Source organism: Tachysurus fulvidraco, chromosome 23 (assembly GCF_022655615.1).
Source record: "Tachysurus fulvidraco isolate hzauxx_2018 chromosome 23, HZAU_PFXX_2.0, whole genome shotgun sequence".
Taxonomy (NCBI): domain Eukaryota; kingdom Metazoa; phylum Chordata; class Actinopteri; order Siluriformes; family Bagridae; genus Tachysurus; species Tachysurus fulvidraco.
In genome coordinates, this window is record NC_062540.1 from 16,100,295 (window position 1) to 16,116,798 (window position 16,504).

At 37.6% G+C, this 16,504-nt stretch overlaps 1 protein-coding gene across 6 annotated transcripts in view; it reads right to left on the reverse strand.

Moving 5' to 3' along the window:
- Positions 1 to 58: 58 nt before the first annotated feature.
- The window catches only part of stat6 (signal transducer and activator of transcription 6, interleukin-4 induced), a 34,827-nt gene continuing 18,381 nt past the window's right edge, over positions 59 to 16,504 (reverse strand). For 5 of the 6 annotated variants that reach the window (XM_027170320.2, XM_027170324.2, XM_027170321.2 and 2 more), the window contains 12 exons: positions 12,965 to 13,052; positions 12,652 to 12,774; positions 10,865 to 10,957; positions 10,254 to 10,457; positions 9,484 to 9,578; positions 9,263 to 9,396; positions 8,850 to 9,023; positions 6,909 to 6,969; positions 5,942 to 5,998; positions 5,674 to 5,700; positions 3,975 to 4,076; positions 59 to 3,783 (listed from right to left, as the gene is read on the reverse strand). In XM_027170320.2, coding sequence (XP_027026121.1) covers positions 3,717 to 3,783; positions 3,975 to 4,076; positions 5,674 to 5,700; positions 5,942 to 5,998; positions 6,909 to 6,969; positions 8,850 to 9,023; positions 9,263 to 9,396; positions 9,484 to 9,578; positions 10,254 to 10,457; positions 10,865 to 10,957; positions 12,652 to 12,774; positions 12,965 to 13,052 — 1,225 coding nt within the window. In that variant the 3' untranslated portion in view covers positions 59 to 3,716. Of the gene's footprint in view, positions 3,864 to 3,974; positions 4,077 to 5,673; positions 5,701 to 5,941; positions 5,999 to 6,908; positions 6,970 to 8,849; positions 9,024 to 9,262; positions 9,397 to 9,483; positions 9,579 to 10,253; positions 10,458 to 10,864; positions 10,958 to 12,651; positions 12,775 to 12,964; positions 13,053 to 16,504 lie in introns of all 6 variants that reach the window. The other variant, XM_027170323.2, reaches the window with a different exon arrangement.

The following is a 16,504-nucleotide window of genomic DNA, read 5'->3' on the forward strand; positions in this document are numbered from 1 at the left end:
AATGGGAAGACCGTAGAAGCATTTTAAGACGGCTGCAGTGTGCATCATGACAGAAGGCTTGCCTCGTTGTATATTTATTTGCAGTTCATTTTGCCTCCATGCTTTTCCTCTTTACAACTCACTCATGGCACAAAAGAACATTATACAAAAAAAAAAAACAACAACAAAAAAGCAGTATTATTACAAGGCAATATCACATTTCATGGCAGAAAAGACCTGATTATTTCAGATTTATTAATAATGATTGGGAAAAAAAAAGACAAACTAAAGTCTACATGTAAAAACACTGCATTATGATTAAAGGTCCCCTTAATGTGAAACACGTGTATGTGTATAAGACAGAACATGCACCTTAAAGAGTTTGGTTATAAAGAGTCTAACCTATGAACCTATGAAAGTCCAAGCTTATTAACATTTCTTGCATAAATCCCTTTATAAAGACAGGAATGATATAAATACAGATACATTGTATAGTACTACTGCATAGATAACCTATCTGCTCGTATACTGTCACTTTGATTATGAGTGAACCTTTAGGTTTGTGAACACTGAATATTACACTAAATCCTGAAGAGGAATGAAATTAAGGGATCAAAAACTGAAAGAGGACAGAGTGCAGGAGCCGCGTTGAAGTTTACACTGCTATCTGGAATTAAAGCCGTGTTTATGAGATGACTAAACAAAGGTGATGAATTAAAAACAGTGAAGTTTCAGAACTGCCTGCAATATGTGTGTGTGTGTGTGTGTGTGTGTGTGTGTGTGTGTGTGTGTGTGTGTGTGTGTGTGTGGAGGTCTGGAGAAAACCCTTCGCATATTGGAACACGAGTAGTTCTGTTAACAGAGCTCATGGACTGAAATAGTTTTAGGAAACAGGACAAATATACTAAAAAAATGTAGTTCATTATTAATCATATTTGGTATAAATGCTCTTCTATGGGCTGGAGCTCTGATTGCTAAGCAACATAACAGACAAACATTTGGGCTTTCTGTAGGCAGAAGTTATTCAATAAGCTGTAACTTTATTGAGGATATTAAAAATCGGAGCTTACCGAGCCGAACCCATCCCTTAAAGAATTCCCATTTTTATATGCATGAAAGTGCAGTGATTTTTATATATATGTATATTATATATTCCTCTGACTGTTTATTTATATGGTTAACAGATTTGAACGTCTGAGCGTTTACGTTTTGTTTAATCAGCACCCGCATTTCCTGCGCAAAGAAGCGACGCTGGTAGGATAATGATCTTTCTCCAAGCTTCACTTCTACTCATGTTAAACGTTAATCCTCGGCTTCACCTCCCTGCACGTGTCCTGTTGTTCCCTGAGCAGTGAATACGATCGTCTCCTTCTAGAAATCTGTCAGGCACATTATAAAGAATACGAAGTTTACAACGGGACAGTAGGCATGTTATTATCCACATCAGGCTCTGCTTCATCACCTGAGATAAAAATCACAACACGAACCTCAGCTCTCCACTCGACTGATTTCTGATCACGCAAACGATGGTGTGTCGCGGACATTTTTACAGCCTGAATCTGATTACAAAACGAACTGCTCATGCTCACGTCTGATTCATCTTATGTCCTGAAGCTACCGTATATAATAGCTGTTTGAAGAAATGACACATACCTAGCAGGCTTTTAGACATGTTTACCAGACCGACTGCATTCACAACTGATTCCTAACCGATCCTGAACGATCTTGTCAAGCAGACACTAAGACAAGGATGAAATAAACATTTCCCCATTGCTTTCTTGGTAAAAAAAAAAAAAATACTCGTTGCTTTCACCTCGAAGTATATTATCGGCAGAAATTTAGCTGTCATTTCTGTCTGATTTCCAAACACCTGAAGGGTTTTCCCAGACCATCAGATAAACCTTGGCGTCACTGGCTTTAAAACCATTCCAGAAGCACCAACATCACAATATATCTGACTGTATATATGTGCCTCTGAGCACCAGTTAGGATCAAGCTGCTTAGCTGCTCTTTCAATGTGAAACCCAAAGAAAGCCCTTTTACTATGACATGGCACATCCATGCCAAAGAGGAACAGACATGAAGTGAAAAGAAATGAATGAATGCTTGCTTAAAGCCACAGCCAGGAATTTTAAATAAGTCAAGTGGAAGACAAACACTGATTTTTCTGATGTTCATAAACAGAAATGGTATGTTTTCCCGAGTTACTGTGTATGGTATTTTTTGTACTTTTATTTTATTGTTAGATGTGTTTTATGATTATACTTTTTATGACTTATATAATGATTTTTTACCATGAAAAGCACTTTGGTCCATTGTTATGGTGTTGAAAGTGCTATACAAATAAATTTTGATTGATTGAGAAATGTTTTGTATTTATGTACTGGCAATTTATTATTATTATTATTATTATTATTAAATTACAACTGATTTACTTCCGAATCAACTGCGTGTGCACTTTGTGGGAAAATAATAATAATAATAATAAAAAATAAAAGGAAATTATATATAATTTCTTATTTATATATATAAATTATATAAAGTATAGCTAGTTCTCTGATGTTTACTTTAAAAGACCGTGATTAAAAGCTTTAAAATCCTGACAATTATTATTACTACATTATTTTACATCATTACTACATGATCCTAATTGACTGATTAAAACAAAACCATAAAAAGTCAACAAATTTAGCAGGTTTATTTCATACAGGTGAAAATGCGATTTTAGATATTTTCCGGATTGGGGAAAGTTCATTTATAGAAACCCTGTAAGTATGAGGATACATGATTACCTCGTGTGCCATAAATATCAGTATATTAAGAATTGTTGAGAATAAATTCTCGTTCATTACATATTCATTAAGACGTGTAAAACGTGTAAAACTGGCAACACTTGATATTTTGCTCACATGAACAGCACAATTCCCAGTAAACCCTGTTAATACTTTGCAATTATTTTTAGAGTCTTATCGAGTTTAAATGCACGCAGCCCTTCAGTACTAATCGTATTTTTTCCTGATCACTCCGGATCGGTCCGTAACCAGCATTAGTCTCTGTCTGAGATGTGGTTTAGACTAGGTGGAAAACTGAACGCCAGGGAAATACAAATTCTGATTGAGCCCTTTTTTTTTTTGTAAACAATATGAAAGATGACTCCATTCCTCACTGTGGCTTTAAGTGATTTTGGCATGAGTCAGAAACGGTGCAAGCTGAGCTGAGTACATGTAATTTCTTTCCTGTTAGGCAAAAAAAAAAAAAAAAAAAAAAAAAAAGGAAGCATACAAAGACTGTCTTTGTGTTTTTACCATCACACCATTTACAGGCTTAAAGGTACTCATAAGTAATATTCTGAGTTTTCATGTAGAAGTCACACCGCTGGCCAGTAGGTCTCATTATGCACTTCCACATCAGCTACTGTTAAGACAAATTTATTTATCGTGTAATATATTTATTCGTGATTTTAAGGAAAATTTCATCTTCACCGTGCCTTTAAGCCTGCAAGTATAACCCAATCTTAAATATCACAGCTATGATAAGTAAAGTTCAGGCTAAAGTGTGCACTGTTCTGTACATCCTTAGTGTATCAGGCCACTGGATACCTTAATACAAACAAAGACGTCCCCAAGGAGCTCACTAATTCATCCTATGCCCCAAAGCATGTTAGCGTGTGTTTTTGCATGTAATGCTCTGCTTCTGGATCTGTGCAGGGCTTCTGCTGCAGGCTGCAGTCTTTCGTATCATAACTGAGTGTTCAAATCAGACAGAATTTCCTCCAGCTCCATGTTACTTGATGCTTCTGGAGTCCTGATAACAAAAAGGGGTTCCAACTTACCAAATGTGACATTTACAGCTGTTTTTTTTTTTATTGTTGGTAAATAAAATTCCTGAATGAGATGAGACAAAATATTAAGATAACTTGCAAAGTGAAAAGGAAAAGCAAGTTTATGGTTTGGGCTGGAAGTGTGTGTGAATACGTGCAGTGTGTGGCTACTTACATGTTATTGCTGTAGAGGAGAGTAGGGTACATTTCTCCTTGGCTGGGCATGGGGCTATCCGGATACGAAGGTGCAAACGGAGTCGGCGGGAGAGAGACGGGACTGCGCAAAAAAGTGTCACCAGGTTTAAACATTACAGCTACAAGGTTGGATCGTTACACAAACTTTTAAAGGTATTGTTTGGTGTAAAACAGCAACAGCAACATAATAACACAATTTTCTCTTTTACCCTAAATGTAGTCAATCACTTATGATATTTGCCCTGAAGTCTAATGCTGTCTTCATTATAAGAGACAACCTGCGATGTCATTTCCTAGTTCCTCGTGAAGTAGGGGAAAAAAAACACGGACATCTTCAAAAAACTGAGACTTCTGTTAATATCAGTCTCAACACAAAAAAAAAAAAAAAAGCAATCAGTATGGTCAGCGTTAAAGATTTCCCCAAGTACCGTGTCTGTATTACGTTACAACTGATCTAAAGCCGAGACCACTCTTTATGGTTAACAAACTCTTATAAAAGTAGAGAAGCTTTAAACTGTTGGCCATTGTAAATGAGTTGACGTCATTTTGTAAACAGGGAAGGAACCGGTAGTAGAGAAGACAACCTGAAGTACGAGATGAGGAGGTGAGTTTGCTGGCTTTTACCTGGTCACACACTAAGAATTACAAGCCGCAACTTCACCTCAACAATGACCTAGAATATAGAAGGACATTAAAGAAGCGTGTCACCTGAAATCTTACTCGAAATGACAAATTCTCATTAGTAAAGCGTTTTGCAAAGCAGCATGTTAAACATCGAACGATATAGGAACTAAAATATTAACTTCCACTTTAGGTTTAGACTTTGGCTGGTTAAACGTTGCCAAAGGTTATCTGCTTGTTTTAACATGAACACATTTTTTTTCTACATGGTAAAGTGTAAACACAGATGCTGTTACTGTAAGTAATTCATTACTGTAACGAATTTTCAATCTCACGTTGGTCGATATCGATACGACGGATTTCTAGAAGTATTTTAAATTTCACGCTGCAGGCAACCGTAGTGGCGTATGTGGTACGATATGTTGGATTCCCGCCTCAGTCTCGAAACTACCCCAACTGCCCCATACTGATCACCATTCTTTTTAAGACTCCTGAGTCTAGCTGTATTTTACTACAACAGCTTTATATCTTCATTACAAACCTAACAAATAAAACACAAAATGGAAAATTCAGTTCAACTTCTTTTGGCTAATTGACGACACCTGAGAAAAGGGATTTTTGTTTTTCTTCTCCAAACTATTCCTTTACAGGGCATATAGAGATGGATTACATGTCCCTATTACGTCCTAACCTTTTTTTTTTATTCAAGAATTCTATTCTGTAAAGCTGCTTTGAGACAATGTCTGTTGTTCAAAGCGCTACACAAATAAAAATGAACTGAAATTAAATTGATTTTATTCTTATATTTTTTTCACCTTATACAATAAGATCCTAAAACAGCTAAAACTAAATAAAAATAATACTTTGCCTTGGTAATTATATAATATCGCCACTATATTCATTAATATCACTGTATTTCATAGAGATGATGATGAGCACATGCTTGTCACGTTTCAGTAAATTATCATACACATGCTGTGTGTCATCATGTTTAGCTCTCAGTAGCAGCGTTATGAAGGTATAACAGTATGAAGAGTTGTAGGAAGACTCATACTCACGTCCGCATATTAAACATTTCCTGGGGCCTAAAGAAGCAGGAGCATTGATTAAAAAATGATCACCAACAGATTAAAAAAAACGTCATCTGATATTGAGTTTCACTTGTGTGACTCGTTCTAGCATAGCAGTGCGATTAGGATAGTAAGTATTTTGTCTTTAAACACTAACACTGACAAACATCCTGCAGTTTGAGGAACGTTCATCAGGCCAGGTCTCTTAGGGACCGACCGAGTGTGTGAGTAAATGTGTGTGTGTTTAAATATTTACACGCAGAACTGGTCCTGCATTGGTTCAGCCTGAGGTATCATGACAGTTCCGGGTTCCCTGGACACCAAACAGACACACAAGTCCAGCATAAATACAACAAATTCATTCACTCATTTCATATGTTAATCCGTTCCAGCTCGCAAAATTCCACTCCAGTTGTTTTGTTTATGTGTTTTGAATATGAAAAATGTACAGTACCTGTATTTATAAATGACAAATATTGTATAAAAACATACAGTTTTAAAACTGAATGTTAAAAAAAATAAACTGGTTTTACTATAAAGTGATCAGAGATAAGACAACTTGAGCTAACGGAAGACTCGCAAGGAGGTTGACAGAGGATCTCGGGGAGCCTGTGCCTATCTCAGGCGTCATCGGGCATCAAGGCAGGATACACCCACTCTCATTCACTCACACACACACACACACACTACGGACAATTTTCCAGAGATGCCAATCAACCTACCATGCATGTCTTTGGACCGGGGGAGGAAACCGGAGTACCCGGAGGAAACCCCCGAGGCACGGGGAGAACATGCAAACTCCACACACACAAGGCAAAGGTGGGAATCGAACCCCGACCCTTGAGGTGTGAGGCGAACGTGCTAACCACTAAGCCCGTCTCCCTCCCCCCGCCCCTCCCAAAAAAAATTATCTATGTTTTAATTTCAATTATTTATTTAGTTTAGGAGCTCTGAAGAGCTACAAAATCATCATGATCATACCATCCAGGAATCTAGAGAGAGGTTGTGCTTTTTTAAATGAAAGCGATTTGCCTACAGGAAAGGTGCGTCTGATTTCTGTTGTTGTTTGTATGTAAAATCTAAACAATGCTTCACTGTGTGTTGCACTTGAAATATGTCGAATCATTTGAAAGTCCACTACTAGCTCCAGTTTTGTTTTATAGCAGAGGCTATAGAGACAATAAAAAGGCTAATATAAAAGCCACTGATGTTGTGTTACTTACTCTCCCACCACTGTGGTGAGCTTGAACGGCAGGTATCCGTCCGGGTGAGGTGCAGATGGAACTGTGGGGAAAGAAAGGAGCTTTGATTATGGATCACTTGGTCTAGAACAACACTACATCACGTACAGAAAAAGTTGAAGGTTTTTAAACTTTTCCACTGAAAACCTTTTTATTTCTTGTTGTTTTTTATTTCTACAGCAGACAAATCAGCAGTTCAGCTTTACAGGTACATCTCAATGAATCTTTCAATGTTTATTTATTTATTTATTTTTATTACTTTTGTTCTATCTTCTTTGACCATTGACTATTTATTTATTTATTTATTTATTGTCCTCTTCTCGCTTCTTCTACTTTTTCCTTCCTCTTTCAATGCGAACGCATCCGGACAGCGTTTACGGAATCCTTTTAGAAACCATGTGATAATCTGAATGCTGTCAAGCTGGGAGTTATGTAGGATTATCTCAAATACATACTTTAATCCTTCTACAACATTTAAAACAACATAGTTTTATGGAGTAAACAATCCATCAACCTACGGAAATGAAAACGTTTAGCTCGGGGGGTTTCTGACTGAATCACTCGGATGAATCACTGGCTCGGCAATAAATGAAACGATAAACCATTAAATCTAAACAGCACAATGATACAGGCATGTTTTAGAGAGTTGGATGGGGAGGGCTAAAAAAAGCATGTAGAGCAATCTAAGCAATTAAAGCCATGTCCACACTTATACGTTTTCGTTTGAAAACGTATATTTTTCTCTCCGTTTTGGCCTTTCGTCCACACTGAGACAGCGTTTTAAGTCAACGAAAACGTAGCTGTTGGAAGACGCTCTCCAAAGCGGATAAATTTGAAAACGCCGTTTTCGCGTCTTAGTGTGGACTGTGAAGACGCAGATCGAAGCTTTACTCATGCGCAGTAGGGAGATGTAAGCATTTTCATACATTTCAGTGGATGAGCAACCTTTGGAAAACGTTTGAAAACGATAATGTGGACGCTGAGCGTTTTTAGACGTAACCTCCGTTTCCAAATATATCCGGATTAGTGTGGACATGGCCTAAAACACCAATGTTTTGACAATAGAAGACGGAGGATCGTCTCCAGCTGGAGACATGCTGAAACTCTCACTCAACCAACGACACTAAAAGTAACAAAGCTGGATCTCTAGAGGCAGCATAAGACACTCCCACAATCTGTTCACAAACATTACAAAATAATACTTGTAGGAATCCCATGAGCAGCTGTTCCATATTACAAGAAACAAAACACATTAGTGTAGTGGATAAACTCTGCCTGAGTTAGAGACAGGCTGTCAGGGATGTGAAAGCAGGAACAGGGTTAGACGCACCTCAGATTTGCATCCTGTGAAAAACTGACGATGCTTTCATAAGATAAGCAGCTGAGACATAATGCACACAAATACATTTTTCATGTTCTAACTATATGCTGAAACAAAATAGTGAAGTGCTGTGAAACTGCACCGTCATGTGCAAGAACAGTTCCTCATTTGACTAGTTCCTAGCAACAGTATGGATGGAAACCGGAGCGGCTGCAGGTTATTAAATGAATTTCTCTCTCACACACTGTTTCTCCCCCTTCCATGCTTCTACATGTGACTCAATAAAATCTTCACAAAGGAGTTATGGCCATTGGGTTTCAGTCCCGGTGTATGAGACGTGGTTTGATCAGAAGGAGGCATGACTGAAGCTGAACTGCTCATATTATACTGAATCAGACTGGATGGCATCATGTTAAATGTCAAGCTACTTTAAATGTACCTCGAATGGATATTGGATCATTAGCTGATCCCAATTGTCATGCGTTTCGGGAAGATTCTATGATCACCCAACACTTAACAAGTTGAACCTATCTATGTATCTATCTCCATGTCTAACATAAAGAAGTGATGGGTATCATATTATGCACATTATGTGTACTTGCCGGTGTAATATTTCTTAAATGCTTCATTTTTTGGTGTTAATCGTGGAGATTGTCCCGGTCCGTGTGAATATACTTGTGAGATCAGACTGATGTCCCGAATCCGATCGCCAAGGCCGACGGAGTCCAGGTCTTTTTTGGTGAATGGTTGGATGTTCTGGATTTTCCTGCATCCAGCTGGAGATACACAAGTGTGTGTGTGTGTGTGTTTGAAAAAGAGAGAGAGAGAGAGAGAGAGAGAGAGAGAGAGAGAGAGAGAGAGAGAGAGAGAGAGGGAGAGAGAGGGATGACAACATAAATGGATAAATCAGTCTCTAAACAAAAGGGGGCCAAAATTAAGGCCATTTAAAAAAAATGTTACACTGAGATATTTCCTCAAGCAAATATGAATCTGTCTATCCTTTTAGCATACATACATTCACTGAGGCCAACATAGGCGATGGTGATGCCTCCGATTTCAGAGTCACTGAAGCGCAGCAGAAACGTGCCGATGGGTTGGTTCTGCAAAATGACATGAAGGTGTTGCTTCCCAATAAAGCCCAGGATGAGTCTGCAGTGGACAACAGCAAGGATTATTGAGAAAATAATGTTTTGTTACATTTACTGCTTAATCTGAGAACACTGAGGCTTCTCATACCCATCACTCCAGTAGGCCTTTAGGCATTTTTTGGTCAGATCAATCACACCCTCAAACCACTGCCAGAAGGTGAAGTTTCGCCCAGGCAGAACTTCCTGTATCAGAAATCGGGAAATATTAATTCTTTGGCTTTGTGACGAGGCCAATTGACAGACGGGCCGAGCTTTTACTTTATCTAGGCTTTATTCACGCATTGTGTCACTAATAGGTCTGTGTTGAGCTTTCGGCATGCAAAAAGTAAAGAAAACATGAACAGTATTTTCACATCTCAGTCGAGAGCAAGACCATATTTGGCAAGACCACAGTCCAAAATCAAGGCCAGTTACAATGGCTGATAAGTCTGAGACGTGTCCAAGTCATTACAGAAAATGTGGAGATATGATATCTTAGCGATTAAGGTGTTGGTCTACCAATTGAATGGGTGTGAGTTTAAATCCCAGGTCCTCCAAGCTACCACCGCTGGGCCCCTGAGCAAGGCCCTTAACCCTTAATTTCTCAGTTGTATATAAAAAGTGAGATAAAAAATGTACGTCACTCTGGTTAAGGGCATCATGTACTGTATAAATGCTGTAAATGTCTCCAGTTAAAGTTTTACTAGAAAGATACTTATTATGATTATAATTAAATATAAGCTATTAGACCAAAATGACCAAGAAAAAAAAATATATCGATTGACTAAAATTCTGAATGACTATTTACCAAAAGATTAAATGAAAAAAACGTTCATAGACTTTTGCACACGTTCGCTTCATAATAAATAAAAATAATACCTTGTTGAACTGAGCCCAGGAAACCGGTGCAGTGCTGAAGTCCTCCGAGTTATCGGGCTTGTCGAAGATCTTTTGAGCGAGGCAGTGCAAGTTGACTCTGTCTAATGAGTGTGTGGTCTGAACCTCAGACATGAACTTACAGCTCAGAGCCTCAGACATCTGACTCCAGGACACTCGATCAGGCACCACGAACGGGATCCTGTTCTGTGGAGACGATGACAGAAAAACACTGTTTTAATCTCACACATCTTCAGCACTGTTTAATTATTCAGGACCGACAACTACTTCAAGTGAGAGAAAAAAAAAGAGCGAGTGACATCTTACAGCTGTTACAACGAATGTAATAAGAGGAACTTGTTTGTGGAATAAACTGTAACTATAAAAGGATAAAAGCATAATTAAAAAAAAATAGAACTAATCAGCATTGGCAAGTTGCTACGGCATACATGTACATACAGTTTGACACACTGTTATGATAAATGCTTCAACTTCAGTCACGGCGTTCGACGGTTACGCAGACGAGTCGTCGGTTATTTACGTATTGTAGCGTTCACGTGTGTTTTCTCCTTCCTTGAAAATGAAAGAAAAAAATCGTAGTCTATGTTACTCACAGGTTCAGAGAACGCACAGTCCCAGATGATGGTGGCCATAGCGTTGTTCTCCTGACTGCCGTGTACGATTACAACAACAGGAAGCGAGATCACCTAAAGAGGAAAAGAAACACCAATCAGACGCTCAACAGCAGGCCCGGGACACGGTTCTGTAAAATCTGTTTATAAATAAATAAATAATAAATAAAGTAAATAAATAGAATTTGAGAAAATGATGTCATATTTAGAAATCTTGATCGATTCATATAGACCAGTGGTGTTAAATTTAAATCCTGCCTTGAGCAGCCAATCTCTCAGCTATTAACCTTTTATCATATTATCTAGTCTCTGATTAACACAAACAACCCAGAAAGCAGAATAGGAGATTTCAGGAAAAAAAAAAAAACAGAACTAACAAAAACTATTCAAATTTATATATCGATTTTCTAAACATCAAAACGTTTAGGAAGGAATCACACAAGCTTATCTCAGCTTCTTTTTTCAACACACGGTACTTGTAAGTCTCATCAATGTGTGATACATTTTGCGATTCGGAGTTCCTGGATGGTACTAAAGGATAACACGTATACGAGTCTGAGTTTAAGACATGGGAATGTGGTAGCCTAGTGGTTAAGGTGCTGGTCTACCAATCAGAAGGTTGTGAGCTTGAGTCCCAGGTGTGCCAGAGTACCACTGCTGGGCCCCTAAGCAAGGCCCTTAAATACTCAGTTGTATAAAATGAGATAGAAATGTAAGCTAAATATATCCAGCAAGAAGTGTGGAACATTTCTACCTTTTAATTCTAGATAGAGCAAAAATATCTAGATACTATGGGTGGGCAGAATGACCAAAAATCTGTTTCACGGAATAATAATTTTTCAGGTAAATCAACAAAAGTAACATGCTTAATATATTAAATACCACTTTAACACTTTAAAAATAAAGAATAGGCTTTCTCGTCTTGTTTTATCATCTAAAAATGAAGCATGTCAAAGAATGCTAAATAAAAGAAAAATTTATAAAATAAGTTCCTCGTGCTAGCATGACTAGGTTACATTCGTGTGACACAGTTTGCAAATCACATTTGTTTGCTCTTTGTCAGCCTTTGTAAACCCGAACCACGTCCATACCACTGATGTTGCGCCTCGTTTCACAACAAGTTCCTCCTCCTGCTCGGGATTGGTTTGTGGGATTTCTTTATCAGCTTCTTATCTACGCTTATGTGACGCTTCTCAATTGTTCTCAGATTCAGGCGTGCTACACGTGAGGTTATCCACGCCCACTAATTTAAATTTTACTGTATGCGCGGAATAGAAAAAACCTGTAAACATTTTATTCCGTGGAAACGGAATATACCGTCATACCGCCCAGCCCTACTAGATACAATAATAGACATTACAGGCAGTTATGATATACTGATTTGCAAGTTTAGGCAGGAGGAGTGTAACGAGCCAGTAGTCCATGTATCGGTCCTGAGTTTGATGTCTGGGATGTACAGGGGTAGTGCAAGTGGTTAAAGTTCTGGGTTGTTGAGCGGAAGATCAGGGTTCAAGCCCAAGCACTGCTGCTGTTGGGCCATTGACCAAGGCCCTTAACACTTTCTGCTCCAGGTTCACTGTATAATGGCTGACACTGTGTTCAAACCCCAACCTCAAAAGAAGATAGAATTTCACTGCACTGTTATGTATATGTGACAAAATAAAGGCTACTATTCTTAGATTGTGTTAACACACATACAGTACATACGGTAAAGTCTGAATAAAGGAAAAGCCAAAGAACACAACTCAACGAAACATAACAAAACCTACCTGGACACTGTAAGGACTGTCGCAGCCTGTGATGGTTATCTCTGTAGTGAAAAGCAAAGCAAACTTCTCCTCCGTTACCGACTCCGAGCCCTTCCTGTCTGCCCGCTTGATCTTCCTGATGGACTGTGAAAGAGAAACGACGACTGCTTACAACATTTACCTCCAGAATTCTGAGCATATAAGTCTTCATTCTGCTCGCTAAATCTCATACAATACTGAGCGCAGATGGCAAATATTTACTACAGGATTGTTTATGAATGAATGTTTACTGTAAAAAAAAGAAAGAAAAGAAAGAAGCTCATGTTGTACAAACCATATTCCTGAAAGTCGCACATGTGCTCTTGCTAGTTGTGTTGTGTTCTAAGATGGCGGTGCTGTTAATCAGGTCTCCTACGTTCTCGCTGGAAACGAAAAATCATTAGGAAAGGAAATTAGCATCACAATAATTACACACAAGCTCCCCTACCCCCAAATAAACATGGAAAATAAGCCGATTGATATAAATCTGAAATGATTGACGAACGCATCCCCTAGAAGCCCCGCCCCTTTCCCTAATAATGTTTGCCTTGTGATCTCTTAGTTTAACTTATTTGCCTTCATGAATGTGAAATGAAATCACTTTATTATATGATGCACTAAAATCAGACTAAAATATTCATGTGTTCACGTATGAATTAGATTAATTTTAGAATCCATTAATCCAATTAATTCTATTCTATTTTATTTGTGTAGTGCTTTTAACAAAAAAACTGTCTCAAAGCAGCTTTACAGAAATATAGAGACATAGAATAATATATGTATTATATGTAATATATGTATTATATGTATCTAATAATAATCTTTTTACTCTGTTAATTCTTTTTCTTTTATTATTCGTTATTTCTTTTGTTATTCCTTATGTTTACCTTCTGCTGTATGTTTAAGTTCTGTAAAGCTGCTTTGAGACAATGTCTATTGTAAAAAGCGCTATACAAATAAACTTGAATGGAATTTTGATTATATTGTTTATAAAACAGTCAAAAATGCAAAATAGTAAAGTTCATAGGCACATGCAAAGAAATGCTGTAAAGCAACGTTGCCTTCTAAAATAATGCAATTAACCTTTTTGACAAAGAGAGCGACTTTTATCTCATTTTTTATACAACTAAGCAATTGAGGGCTAAGGGCCTTGCTCAGGGGCCCAGCAGTGGCAGCTTGGCGGACGTATGAATCAAACTCATAACCTTCCAATTGGTATCCCAACACCTTAACCACTAGGCTACCACATCCCTATGTTTTGCTAAGCATATTGGAGAGTTCTTATTACTGACTATCAGCCTTCATTATTGGTCCAAAAAGTGGTCTATTATTTAATATGTTACCTTTTGTACCGACATACAAGGATTCGTTTTCTGAAATGTTTAAACAAGTGAAAAAGAACACAGCAAATTGAAGAACATTTGCGCGCGCGCACACACACACACACACACACATACACACGCACAAACAAACAATACATACAAAATACTGTGCAAATTTTCTTCCTATAAACTTGATAGATTTTTTTACTTTTTATATTGATATTTTTATCAATGAAAAAAATCAACAGGTCTATACCACTATACCAAATTGTCAAATTAATAAATTTAATGAGTTTACTTTTTTTGATAAGGAAAGTGATTTAAAAGCTGTTTGCTCTCCTGCGCCGTCAGCACACATGCAGTCTTACGGTGTTGTGAAGCCTGCAGCAATAGGAAAGTATTTAGAGTAACCAATATCCTTTTGGGGCAAGAAAGCCACATGCTTATCAGTTTTAGTTAAAATGTCGTTACAAAATGCTGCTATTTACATACAAGGCTCCAAATGGTTTAGCTGCCATGTGTCTAACCAGTCTTCTAACACGCTACAATCCAAATGAGGTTCCCTTTTGAGTATGGTTCCTTTCAAGGTTTCTTCCTCTTCCATCTAAGGGAGTTTTTCTTTGCCACGGTCGCCTCAGTCACCTCAGGCTTTTTTATTGGGGATAAATACAATCACATTTAAATCACATTTCAATCTTGAATTTTTGTATAATATTAAATCTTCTGTATTATGTTTCTTATGTTTTGTAAATCTGCTTTGAATCAAATAACTTGAATTGAAAACGTAAACACTGCTGGCACACTTTCATACGTACGTTTCATAAGCTCGTGAAAGCGTCATATTCACAAAATGCTTCGCTGATCTTATATGTTTATCTGGGTGTTTGTTTCTACAGGAGGAGTTCTGTAAGAGATGCAAATGAAACCTTTGGAATTTTACAAATCTGCCACTTACTTCTTTACACTGCCACTTACACTTACACTGGGTCAATGCAATAAACCATATCATTTTTTTTTTGTAGGATAAATGTGTCTCAAGTTTCACAGATATTGCAGGTGCAATCAGCTGCGGAAATATTACCTCTATCTGCATTTCTCTTAAATCTGAGAACATTCACAGCAGCTCACTTCCTCCATATGGCCTATGTGGTAACAATTTGTACACAGTGTCAGCTTTTGTGGCCAGCATCAGAAAATAAGGCGAAGACAAAAAGGGCATGTAAGCTTGTTAAGACTGGTCTAGTAGAAGATGCAAAAAAACCCCAAAAAAAAACAAACAAACCACTAGCTATAGTGTTTAATTTAAAAAAGTTTTACTCCTGTTTCCAGAATTTCAATGTTTATGAGTGTGTGAGTGCATATTGTGTGTGTATTTTGTGATGTGTAGTGTTGAAATGTCAAATGCAATACACTGGAAATCATGTAAATGTTTAAACTCCAACACGTGTGTGTGTATGCAGGCTAGCGAGGGTTTCTGTCTCATGTGCGCGGTATCAGATGTGTCGTAATGAGGTATTACTACATTGTGCTGTGGGTGGTTACAAAACTGTGCCTGGATATTGCCACATATAATGTGTGTACTGGATCGTCTCATGTTAAGCTAAGCAGGATGAAGCCCTTTGGGTTTGCAAGTTCTTAACGTGGGTGCTTACGAGTGTGTCGAGGGCACTAAGGCAGTACTGGAATTTGTGTGTGTGTGTGTGTGTGTGTGTGTGTGTGTGTGTGTGTGTGTGTGTGGGTGGGTGGGTGGCTGTGCACTTGGTGTACATGAGCTGGAAATAGGAAACAGTTCAGTGCACACATGCATCACACTGGATTTTGTAAAGCATGTGTGCCTCTTCATTGCAAACACTCTCGAACTGTAAAATATCTAAAAAAAAAACAACAACTTGTATTTCAGGAACTCATATCTAAGAGGTTTAGAAAACATTGAGGAAAAAAATTTCAAAAAGAAATTGAAATTCTTGCAAAGAATTTGTTTGTTGTCTGCTCTGGGATATTTTTCTTACTTGCAGATGGTGAAGACTTAAAATTAGCCTTCTAGCCTTCTAAAACTAAGGAGTTTTAAATGACACGAATAACCCAGAACAATAAATAAAAGGGAAGTGTAAACAAATCATAAGGCAAGTGGTAAAAAAAAATGCAATCAATCAATCAATCAATCAATCAATCAATCAATCAATCAATAAATAAATAAAATTTAAACAAAAAAATAATAATTAAAAAAATAAATAAATAAAAATGATTAAAATCACATTTCTACAAAATTCTTTACCAAAGAAATCACTTGTAAGCGGTAGATTTGTGATATTTTTTAAAGACAAACAGAATATGGCGATTAACTATAATTAGAATTCTACAGAGCAAGCAGTATGTTTATTTATTACATTTCCTCATGATCATTAAATCAATTCTATCTCACACAACAACCTCATTCCTTATCTGACCAGCCAGTGAAGCTCCTGAGTTCATTACTGGCTACGCTGCTAATATCTCCAGCCACTCCCTAGTAC